The sequence below is a fragment of the Amphibalanus amphitrite genome, unplaced genomic scaffold (assembly GCF_019059575.1).
Source record: "Amphibalanus amphitrite isolate SeventyFive unplaced genomic scaffold, NRLGWU_Aamphi_draft 001070F_arrow, whole genome shotgun sequence".
NCBI lineage: Eukaryota > Metazoa > Arthropoda > Thecostraca > Balanomorpha > Balanidae > Amphibalanus > Amphibalanus amphitrite.
The window spans coordinates 19,290-32,104 of record NW_024882564.1 but is presented as its reverse complement, the minus strand read 5'-3'; the positions used below and the strand labels follow the sequence as shown (position 1 = coordinate 32,104).

The 12,815-nt window shown below is 50.4% G+C and overlaps 1 protein-coding gene across 1 annotated transcript; it reads right to left on the bottom strand.

Annotated features, from left to right (window-relative positions):
• Window positions 1–586: 586 nt before the first annotated feature.
• Window positions 587–2,221, bottom strand: LOC122369766 (CLIP domain-containing serine protease B15-like; the record flags this gene model as incomplete). Its single annotated transcript, XM_043344730.1, has 2 exons — window positions 587–595; window positions 1,394–2,221. Coding segments are annotated over 2 exons (837 nt in total), but the record flags the coding sequence as incomplete, so codon positions are not given.
• Window positions 2,222–12,815: the final 10,594 nt, after the last annotated feature.

The window sequence follows — 12,815 nt, the reverse complement described above, 5'->3', positions numbered from 1 at the left end:
TCAGGCGCTGATTAAGCCAGTGTAGTCTGTCTATACTTATTATAGGTCAATGCCAGAACCTGATGATGTAAGACGAAAGCTTGTTCTATATTTTCGGCCTTATTTTGTTATATAAAAATACACCTCACTGCCATGTTATTGGTCAATTTCATCACCATATTTAATACTAATAAGTTGTGAAATCAGAGCGGAGGAGGAGGGGAAGTCCCCTAAAAAGGAATAATGATGAAATCTTCATATTAAATGCCTCAACCTTTCTTAACATCACGAACGAGCACAAACTGGACTTTTGATGTATCTGTGACTACCATTTACAGCTTCCGCGCATTGCTCATTATTTGACGCGTTTACAGCCGATGACATCAACAAAGTCACAGGCCGTCAACGATGTGGTGTGAGGTGCAGTTCTCACCTGGGGTCATACCATTTCTGTAAAATCCCGCATTGTGTTTCGACTGTGTCCCGAATGTGTTCCGACCGAGTAGTCAGGTGGTGGGTGCACTCGCTTGTGGTGCACCTCTGGAGCTAATGTCCGCACGTCTGCCTACACCGCTTTCACCAATGTGGTAACTGGTAGGTACCTATGTTACGTCCACTGTGGATGGGCAGAAACAGGGCGGTATGTAAATTCAACTGAGGGCGGGCGGGAAAAGGGGCGGTATGTAAATTCAATTAGAGTGGAAGCGGAAACAGGACGGTATGTTAGATCAACTGAGAATGGGAAGTCCAGCAGTTAGCACAGCGAGTGCCCTGATGTGTGAATAAAAGTGAACCGTCTGGTCAGAGCCCACGCAGGTGATTCCGAAATGTGAAAATGGCATGAATACTATATTTTGGAGTACATTTATTTCTTGTCTACAAATTTGTTCTCTAAACATGTACAAACAGTAAAAACATAACAATTCAGGGTCACATAAACCTTATCACAAGTCATCATCAGCATACTCGTACATAAGCAGTTTAATGAATGGCGCAATTCGCATCTGAAAAAGGTTGACAGTCCGATACTTAAAGCACCGCCCTCTTTCAAATTAAAACCGCAAGCATCAACTCATCACGCATTCTAAGAGAATGCCCAAACTGACAACATAGGAACAATAAACCAGTGACTTCAAAATCACACAAGACATAACAGCAGCAATAAATACGAGTGATCTCTTTGGTATAGCCATCGCCAACCTCGCCAAAGCAATGTCCGGACTCGGCTCGGCTGATGAGTGTGGTCACTTAGTGCAGTGACACTACCACAGCTGCCTCTGTCTGAGGGCACAGCCGGCCGCAGCCGCTACGCCAGACGGTCGATGCTGTCCAGGATCCAGGCCACGTGCGGCTGGACGGGCGCGTACGTGACGGCGGCGCCGGGCCGGCCGCACTCGCTCGGCGCCGGCCGCACGCTGGCCACGCCCAGCAGGTAGAAGGCGGTGCCGAACCGGTCGGCGGCCACCAGCGGGCCGCCCAGGTCGGCCCGGCACGGCGCACCGGCGCCCAGACAGCGCGCCGGCCGGCCGGGCCGCTCCGACAGCAGCCGGTACGCACAGCCCGCGCCGGCCGGCGACGACGCGTTGAACACGTCCAGACGCTGGGCGTCCATCACGTGCGAAGTGGCGCTGCGGTCGCGGTCACACTGGCAGCAGGTGGCAGCACTGTCGCCCTCCGGCTGCGGCCCGCCCGACAGGCCCAGCGTCAGCGCCACTTGCCGGTGCGGAGGCTGGCGGGGCGGGAACATGGGCAGGCAGATCGGAAGAACGCCATAGTGCGGCTTGATGGGCTTCAATAGCTGAACCACAGCCAAATCGAACGGACTGGCGTCATTTCCGTGTTTTTCAAACTCTGGATGGACCAGCATGCTGCCGACAGGCACGTCCACCGCTTCGGTGCACAGATCCGGCGCATACCACAGACAATCTCGGCGGGTGTGGAAGTCGTACTCGCCGAGCCGCGCAGTGGTCATATGCAGACTGCCGACGCCCAGCGCGCAGCGGGCCGATGTGACGACATGCTGGTCACTGATGAGCGCCCCCGAGCACATGAAGCGCGCCGCTCCGCCGCCGGGGCCCTGGAAGCCGAGCGCCACCAGCCACGGGTGGTCGCCCACCACGGGGAAGCCGCAGCCGAGCGGGCCACGGCTGACCTGCGCCTCGGAGCCGGAGCCGCAGAACTGCAGATCGAGCCGCGCCAGCGCCGGGTGCCGCTCCAGGCCGGCGGGCACGGCCGTCAGCCGCTGGCCGGCGGCCGTCCGGCGGCTGAGCGCGGCCGCCGCCGCCGCCGCTGGCCCGCCGACCAGCGCCAGTAGCACCGACACCAGCTGAATGGAGCACATGACTGGCCGGAACACACCACTGTAGGGGAGACGCGCTGCCGCCGACACCGCTCCGCTATCGACTCTGTGCCCCCCTCCCGGCCGACACCGCTTTTGACGGGCTGCGTCCGGAGTCGCCTGACGTCATCAAGTTCCCCGGCGGGCCGGCCGCTGGTTGGCCGCCTGCCGACGGGGGGCGGCCGCTGACGAGTGTAGTGAGTGTCCAGGTCGCTGACGAGTGTAGTGAGTGCCCCACTGTCGTAGAACGGTGGCCGTGACGCGTGTATCGCGTGCAGACAGAGGGATCAGTGGCACTGGGCCTCACCGCCCTCACCCACGGTCCAAGGCGACACAAATGGCGGTCGTTAGAGATGCCTCAAACGATATCGAACGACAGCACTGCATGCCAGATTATTTTTGTTATTGTCCCAGGCTTTCTGTTGCGCAAGCGTCATCAGTAACAGTTTTTTGAACCCCATCAAACTTTTGAAGATAACTGGGGAATCTCGGAGAACAATAGGTATCAAGAACACTTCATCAGATCATTTTCCATCCACCGGATGCATAATTTTACAAATACATACATAGTTAAGCGCTGTTATTCAACAAAATATAGCAAAGATTTTCGATATACAACATACATGTATTCAATGATTTCATTATATTCTTAGCACCATGCACATTCATAAAAGGTGATATGGTGGAACACCCATAAACACATTAATATCTTACGTGAAAACCAGAAGAGTCTGCGCAACAGACAAACCAATAATAAACTACGAAGCGAACTTTTGGATGGGGGCAATTGAAGCAAAAACACGGCAGGAACATTTTGAGGGGATAAAAACAAATTTGACATAAAAACAATAGCATCCGTATATTGCCAATTAAATTTGACAATTAAGCATGATGCACACATTATAGTGATTTCGCGTGACAGCTCAAAAGTCATCAACGGATTATTCCTAACGACAGCAAAGCGCCATTCATAGATTCCCAGATTCACAGCAGGCTTGCTGTGACATAGCCTCTCACAGGGCGTCTCATAATAAAGGTACAAGTGTACACTTATATTGTGGATAAGTGACAAGCCAGCTCCCAACAGTGTGACACATACGTGTGTTCCAACACCCAGCGCACAAAATAAAGCACGGTTAGCAAATTCACAGACAACGCATGTCTGCACGAACATCAGACTACCACTTGCTTCATCCGTGCCAAGCTGTAGCCAAAAAACACTCGCACATTGACCACATTCAATGACTGCATGACGCTATAATAGTGACAGACACACTTCTTTACATGTGATCAATGATCCTATGACGCCATATCTATGGTGTGTACCGTGATACGACAGTGTGGACACAATCCGGCATCCCTTGCTTTTTTAAATTTGTGATGATCGACGCAGATGTGGAATCGTATGAACGGTGTCCTGATCTTACAATGGATGGTAGAGGCAATTTAGCACTATCGATGGTACCGGTTCATTGACCCCTACCAGACAGCTGCTTTCAAAAAGTGTCTAAAGGGTATGCTGACTTTGTTCTGTCTGCGACACACATTACTGAGGATTACCAGTTTGGAGCCAGGTACCGCGGGGTCATTTAAGAATAAAACATTAGCAACGGTTAGGGCCTTGGCAACGGTATTATTATTTCAGCATGAAACGATACAATTGCACAATTGGTTTCCTTTCGTCCAAATCCACTTTCAAAGATGCAGTTTACAAGATGTTTAGCTCAACGCCTAATAGGGACACCGGTATTGTAAGGTCTACGAATAATTTTCTTTATACGGAAAACGCAATGAATTTTAAGCAACAACACTTGGTCAAACAAATAACCAAACGCAACACATGCATTAACTTCTGTAGCATATCATAAATTACGTTGGCGTCTGTATGTACGGGGTGCGAGGGCTGATGTACCCCCCCCCCCCTGGTCATACGGGTTAGCCAGTGTTGCTTCTGCAATCACTTTGCTCTAACTACCAATGCAGTGAAATATACACGGGAAACTAAACGACGAACATATTTCACACAGCGCACCGACCATCGTCACTCTGAAAATTTCCAGTTCATACAGGGTGTTTCACTAAATGTGTCAAAAAGCATTCGATTATAAATGTCAAATGTGCAATGTCTTATGTGGACACCTGGTCTCCGCAGCATGTAAGATACGCTGCAAATCTCCAACCCTCTTTGCCTATAGATGCTCTCAACTGGATGTCGTGGGATGCACTCGCCTCAAACCCATCAATCCCGTCAACGCGAAGCGGTTTGAAGAGGGATTCGTCGTTGTCAAGGGCAACCACCTCCCACTCCTGGGTCTGCCTACTAGTTTCAAAATGAACATGATCGAAGTCTGCCATGAAAACATTGCAGCAATCAAGATAGAGCCTCTCACCATGGAGATGATCAAGAACGAAAGAGGTCGTCACAGGTCTCGGGAACTTGGGTCAACTTGGGTGGATCAATCCATAACACCTCAAATCATGCCACCCAGGCTAGTGTCCCTGGTCATGAACCCTCATGGAAGAACTGGAAAGACTGGGAAAACAAGACATTATACGCAAGGTCACGGAACCAAGACTGGATGTCAGCTCTATTTATCGCCAGGAAGGCCTCCAGAGGACCCCGAGTATGTCTCGATCCAATGCACCTGAATCAAGCGCTAAAGCGAGAACACTATTCCCTGCCAGTCATTGAGGACATCCTGTCGGAGCTCGCTGATACAAAAGTGTTCTCTCGTACCGACCTGAAGAATGGCTTGGTGTAAGTGCGTCTCTCGCAATCGTCCCAAGTGCTCATAACATTCCAGACACCCTGGGGGCGATACTGCTGGAAACGCCTCCCATTTGGTGTTTCGCCAGCTCCAGAATGCTTTCAGCAGCTTCTGGATCAGCAACTTCAAGGTCTACCTGGAATAACCGAGTGGCAGACGCTCTGCTCATGGAGGGACGTGGATCAGACAGAAAGGCCGCTGAGCAAGATCATGACAACAACATGCTGACTCTACTGACAAAGCTGAAGATCAGAAATATCAAACTCAACCTGATTAAGCTGGAGCTTAAGAAGTACACGACTCCCTTCAACGGACACGTCCTGTCGGGTCAGGGACTGAAGCCAGCTCCAGACAAGATGGACGCAGTCGAGCAGATGCCACACCCTGAAGACGAAGGAGGTGTCAGCCGGTCCCTGGGCATGGCAAACCATCTGGCAAAGATCTGCCCGCAGCTGTCAGCCGAGTCTTCGACCTCTTCGACAGATGCTCAACCAGGAAACCTTGAAGTGGACTCACCGACAAGATGAAGCGTTCGAGAAGGTGAAACGGTTGGCGCCCATGCACCAGTTATGCGGTTCTTCGACCCCAAGGCAACTCTGGGGGTCCAGCCGACGCTTCCTCGCAGGCCTGGGTTTCTGCCTGATGCAGAATGGCCAGCTACTCTCGTTCGCCAGTCGAGCACTGACTTCGAAAAAAAAACTACGCGCAAATCGAAAAGGAGCTACTGAGCCTCGTGTTCGGTCTCGAGCGTCACCATCATTACACATTCGGACGCCGAGTCGTCCTGTGGACAGACCACCGACCTCTGGTCGCCATCACGCGGAAACCGCTGACGAGCACCCCCAGGCGTCTCCAGCGTCTACTTCTGCGTCTCCTGTGTTACCACGTCGACATCCGCTACCAGCAGGGAACTACCATGTACCTGGCCGACACTTCCTTCCAACCGCAGTCCGAACGCGCACCGAGGAAGAAGCGGAGATCCTGCGTGCTGTGGACTTCACCGTGATCTCGCAGCCACAAGTTCGGGAAATCGCAGAACACACGGAAGAGGATCCAACGAGTGCGTTTCTCAGGGATCTCATTCAACGTGGCTTGCCTGAGAAGTCCCACAGGTCCGCCGAGGCACTGCCTTACTTCAACATCAGGGATGAGCTGTCAGTTGACAGTGGCATCATCTGGAGGGGTGAATGTTTCCGCTCGTGTATGTAAGTACCGCAAATACACTCAGTGTGGGAGTCTTCCCGAGTGTCCGGTGCGTCACACACGAGGAGACACAACAGCTGTGTTGGCCGAGGACAATGGCACGGGCGACGTGTGCGGTCAGACTCCGCTTCGTCGGAGTGAGAGGGCACGTCGCCCAGCGCCGACCCTGTATGAGGCGGAGGTCAGTTCGGACGTCTTGGGGCATGTGGGTTATGTGCGCCGGCCGCCGCGCCGCAAGCGCACATGAGTGTGGCACCTTAGGGCCAGGTGGAGGTGTAGTGTGTTAGTGTTAGTGTGAGAGTGTGAGTCAGTTATAGCAGCATGCCCCGTGGACCCGTCGCGGCGGCGGTTATTACTCGGCGGCGGGTGTCTACTGTGGAGAAGACGACCCGGCCCCATTGTTCGCTGACGCCGCGCCGGATTGGGGTGGGGTGAGTGTGGGCCGGCCAGTCAGTTCCGCACTGGCAGGCAGGCCGTTCGGTCTGTATATACACGTGGTTTTTCCTGTTACCTTTTACACGGTAACAAAAATATTCAGATGACCAGTGATCGGGAGATCGACATGGCGCGAGAGATTGTTCGGTGCCTGAGCATCATACAATTGGGAGCCGCAGCAGAGAGGCCCTGTGCCGTAGAGAAACTGGACGGTTAGTAGCCGAAGCTGCTATGAAGTTTGTGCTCAGCTCTCTGGAAAAGGAAGGCGGCCAGCTGGCAAAGCGGTTATACGATGCTTCGACGTTAAGGATTCGTCAGCGTCGGTCTGAGGCGGCTTCAGTGCTACAGGCACTGTATAACAACTTGCTGCCTCAAGACGAGGAAGAAGGCGAGATATTCCCGCAGGCCAGCCGGAAAGAAGTAGATCAGTGCATAAGTCGTATGTTACTACGGATCTCAGGCGATCGGTGATGCTGTGACTGAGAGTGAGGGAGAAGAGGATATCGAGCAATCTGCGGCGAAGCCGACTCTGCAGCAGCAGCTGCAACGAGCTGAGAGCTCTGGCGACGGCGGCGAAAAGTCGTGTGCCTGGCGCACCGGGACAGGTGGGAAGATCCCAAGGCAGTTGAAAAGGAACTACAAAACCTTCCTGTTTCTGGGAAGGGGCCGCTCACCACCATGACCCACAAGTGGCTCAAAGGCATCGTCGCCACGAGCGTCGAATCTGAAAGAAGGTTTTCAATTGTAGGAAACATAGTGACAAAAGTACATCCTCGTCTGAATGATGATACAGTTGAGCCCTGTGCTTCCTGAAATGTCACTATAGGTAAAGTAAGAGGCGAGCTGGGAAACTTGCACAGTTATCTGTTTAAGCTTGGCTACAGCCATGTGTTCTTATCCTTTGCGAGTCCAAAGGAGATTTTAGAAGCCTTGCGAGCACCACGTGAAACCAGTAATACATGTATACGTCATTTGATTACGTGTATCCTTTTTCTGAACGCAATGTCAGGTGTTTTAGGTATCGCATCACATCGTATATCGTAACTACATAAATATGGATGCGTGAGTGATCATTCGATTGGAAGATGGAGTAAAAGTGTTTGCTTAACGTAACTAGACTCCAGGTCAGTCGAAGTTATGTAAGAATACTTTGGATTATTAGAGAAAACACCAATCCCGGGATCCCGGGAAATCCCGGGATTTTCCCCCGAAAATCCCAAATCCCGGGATCGGGATCGACATCCCTATAGCTCGCCGAGTTTTACGAGCCGCAGGTTAACGTGATCGCGGAAAGGTTCTTCTTTCGGCAGCGACGGCAAGAGTCGCACGAGCAGACGGCCGTCGGCGCTGCGCCACCCGGCAGTAAACTTCTCGTTTGAGCCAATGACGGACGACATAATTCGCTACCAAGTCGTGGAAGCGACTGTATGTACATACATCCGAATCTTCGCGAGCGTCTCCTGCAAGACCGGAGCCTGACCCTGGACCGTATTTTGGAGATCGCAGAAGCGTTCGAGCGATCCCGGCGCGAGGCTACCGCACTGGCCGGGCCGGTGCAGCCGGCCGCCGACGGGGCGCAGCCGCTTCATCAGATACCTGACACTCGCCAGTGACGCGGGCACCGACCGGCAAACCGCCGCACCGCCCCTGCCCAGTTGCAAACCGACCGCCGCCCCGGCCCCGCCCAGGTGCAACCGGACACGTGCCGTAACTGCGATCGGCGCCAGGGTGCTGGAGCCATACTCATCCAGCAGGACCCCGATGGAGAAGAAAACGCTGTAGTGCTCCGGTCCCGGGCGTTCAATCCCACCGAGCAGCGCTACTCAGTGTCTGAGCTGGAAGTGTCAGAGTCTGAGCTGGAAGCACTGAACACTGTTCTCGCCGCAGATACTTACGAGCTGGCGCACAGCGCGCACGACGCAAACGTCCGCATGAAGCAGAAGTTGCGGAATCTGGCGTGGTGGTTCGGCAACAACAGTGAGGTGGAGGAGCTGTGCCGAAGCTGCGACCACTGCCAACGCAGCGACGCAGCCCTTTCCCAGAGCGCACGCGGCCCGCGCCCATGCAGCCAGTCGACCTGCCGGAGTCCGGACTCCCTGGTCGAAACTGGGAATGGATATCGTTGGGCCAATCAACGGAGCACCAGCGACCGCCCATTACGCCATCACTCTGATCGACTACAGAAGTAAATGGGCAGAAATATGTCTGACGTCATCAACTGAGAGTGAAGACGTCATCAAGTTCATGTCAACAGTGTGGATCAGAGAGGGCTATCCCGACGAGATAGTGACGGACAATGGGCCCCAGTTCACGAGCACTGCGTAGTGCGTACCTGGCCGTCCGAGGTGTGAAGCACACCAAATCGTTCGTCTTCTGGCCGAGAGGCAACTCCACCGTGGGGTGTTTCAAAAAGACGTCCAATTCGTGGATCACAAACCGTCCACCAGCAGCGCTCATCGACGAGGTACGCAAGCAAGAGTCTGGCGGTGTACCGAGACACTCCATACACGAAAACTGGAAAAAGTAGTCGTGGAAAGAGAAAGTGGAAAGTAGAAAGAACAACTGAGACGACCGCCTGGCGTCTCGTGTTCGACATTCAGATACGCACTGAAAGTATGCATCAGGAGAAAGGGTGCCACATAAGATGGTTCGAGTTAAAGGGACCCTCCCACCTTAACATTAGATTTGAGTTGAGATAGCCAAAATGGGGTCCCTGGCTCACAATTACCGGTTTCGGCACTCACAACATCGAGAAATGCCTTAAATCGGAAATATTGAATTTCAAAATTGCAGCATTTTGATTCAGAGGGGCTAATGCATAGGAATACCCCTCTGAATGTGTGACGTCAGCGCAGATATCTAACGATTTTTAAATGTTAGACTAAAACGTTTTGTAGTACGCGGTGGTATATGCTGCTTTGCGCGCAACAAATGCCGCACTTTCAAATAAAGTCGCTATAGGAACAGCGGAGATCCCAAAAAGTAAACAAAAGTAAAAGTCTTATATCTTGAAAACCGGTGAATATTTTTCGATGAAATTTGGTAGATATTCGTTTTTGCTCTTTCTGAACCGAGCGACATCACTTTCATGCCAATTCATTAACTTTTTTGAAGGTGGGAGGGTCCCTTTAAAGTGGTGTTCATACAGAGAAGCAGGAGGGTTCGCTCCCGTGCCTTCAGCATTACGAAAAATGGCAACAACCCGTGAGCGGCATCAGCGCTCACGCACATGTTCAAAGAAAACAACGTGTAATGGACTGCTAACGACGGTTCTCTCCACCAATCAGCGTTCGGCATCTCGAGCGCTGATTGGCTGGTAGCAAACGCGTCATATCGACACCTTTTTTAAACCCCACATTTGTTCTCCGGTGAATTTCAGACAAGTTGGTTAGAGACCTTCAAAAAAGGTACAATCATTCGATTTTTCTCAAGTTTGTCTGTCTTAGCAGATAAAGCAATACCAGAACAGGCCTACGAACACACATATTTGATCAGGATCGGACGATTGGACACTTTTAAAAGGAGATCTTTCGTGCCTCCCGGAAATTCACGGGAGAGCAGATGTGGGGTTAAAAAAAGGTGTCGAATTATGTGGGTCTCATTTTTTTGCTATCAGTGAACGCGTTATTTAATACACAGTGGCCTATGGATCGAATGGCACGCGGAATTGAAGGTCAGTGTTTTATTGCTTCGTACATGCGAATGGGGGTATTTGAGTGGCATTTGACACCATTTTCGAAATCTACAGTGAATTTCTGATCGACTCATGTATATATTTTTATGAATTTGACAGTATTAGTGCTACATAGTACATAGTCGGTGTTTTATGTTGGTGTTGTTTCTCTCGACCTTTTTCTTGGACTTAAATCATATCTTTTCTCGAAAATGCTTGCCATAACCAGGTCTAAACTGTATCTGTATAAAGGGAATATGTGTTGAATATGAGGAGAAAGTAGTAATGACCATTCTGCCTATCAAACTGCCAGAAGGTGTGCTTGTAAGGTGATTGAAACTGCAGTACGGGTTGCAGATGTGGGTTTGACATTAGCATTGTTGCTGTAACCCCACTTGCTCTAATAAAATGGCAACATGGGGTTATTACACACTATTGCAAAGCCTGGTATCAAGCTGGTTGATATGTGGAGGATAATGAAAGCATAAAAACCTTTCTTAAGTGAATAGGAGTGTTGCGTCTTGTGACTTATGTCAAGTCATTTTAAATCAAATGATTGTGATTGTAACTTTTACTTCAATTATTTTTTTACAAGTTTTGACCTTTTTAATCATCAAGCTTTATGTGTACCAATTTCATATCCCTGTGTAATGTCTGTGCGGCTTTGTGCAGTGTGCGTGTCTTGAAACAAACCAATTTATTTTGTACCTTTTTGTACTTCAACAAATGTATGTCAAAGGACAAAAATGTCATGTCTATTATCATTGACACTACTACAGCTAACTTTGCCTGTATTCCTATCTTTCAGAGGCATTCAATTCAATCTGCTTTCCAGTGCAGTACTTAGGAGGCTGCAACTGAAACTCGCACAAAGGCAATCAAGTGTCACTTCATCAGCCTACAGCAACAGCCCATCTGTAATCAAGATATGGATGAAGTGGCATAGAAGAACAACCAGTTCAAACATGAAAAGATGTACATTGTTTTGGACTATTTCTTAGCATAACAGAACTGTACACTTGCTGCTTTTTATGTTTGCCCTGTGTGCAGTTTTGAATAATTCAAGTTTGCCAACCATTCTCTTTACATCAGCTTCCTTTGTGATGCATGTGTAATTTTGAGTTTACATGCATGATGTAGGCATATTTCCCTTGGCTTCATAAACCCTCGCATGTGTAGGGGGGTCGGATGGACCCCCCCCCATGGTTTTTCGCGAATAACTCGCGTAAAAAGCGGCCGATCGCGACAAAATTTTCAGTACCCTCGCATTGCACAATTTTACACCTACCCTGAAAATTTCATGACCCTGACCCAAATGACCTTTGACCTGTGACCTCTTTTCCGAGACCATGTTTGGCCGGAATCGCGATTTCGCGTATGTCGGCTCGCACTAGCCGCGTGTTTGCAAGCTTTTCGTGGTTTCAAACGTTCAAACATATGATTTGATGTTACTCCCGTGTGTGTCAAGGTCACCTGAAGGTCAGGTCAGGTCATTGACCTTTGGTGACCTCGGGTGACCTCGGGTCACTTTTTGGAGTTTTACATGTTTCTAGGCTAGTTTTTGGAGCTGAATTCGAATTTAGCAACCATTTGAACATTTACGAAGTAGTTTTGGTGACTTCGTAACATGTTACGAAGCTGTCAGAGGCGGTTGACACGTACTACGAATACCCGTCACGACGCCTACTGGTTGACCCGACCTGACCTGACCCGACCTGGTCTAAATGCTTCAAGACATCATCTGTGATCAAAACTAACACGATATTCGTGATCAGCACCCCGAAAAACCCCTTAGCAGCCACACTTTACGACTTTCTAACAGGTCCCGATTTTCCCGACTTTGGGTCATTGACCTGACCTGGAAGGTCAACCAATGACCTAGGACCTTAAAATTGGGTATCATCGGCTTCCTCTCGTCACGGGCAACACGCTCGTTTTTTCCGCGAAGCTCTAGCTCGATCAGGGGCCAAACGGCAAGGGGGGGGGGGTCCAACCGACCCCCCCTACACATTAGAAGCTGGCAAACGCCGCACACATGCGAGGGTAAAACTACTTGCAAGCTTTTGTTATGGACATTGGTGCTATATATGATGCTTCAAATGTGTCCAGTAGTTGATGAGGGGAGAAAAGTCAAAAGAAGTAGGACAGCTGATAGCTTTTACCAAAAATATGTGCTTGTCTGCACTTCGGGCTGTTCCATCATATGCAACCTCTATTTACTTTGAGTTAAAAACACCTCATCTTTTGCTTCTTTCCTGTGTGGCCATTGTTTCCGTGGTGCTATAAACCGGCCCCCGCCGAAGTTAGTTGGTAGCACCGCTGCTCCACGGCGTACATTTCCTACCAGCCCATAGGGTTTACATGTTAAATGGCCTGTTTTCGGCGAGCGATATCTCGGTCAACCTTTGAAGGAATCAAT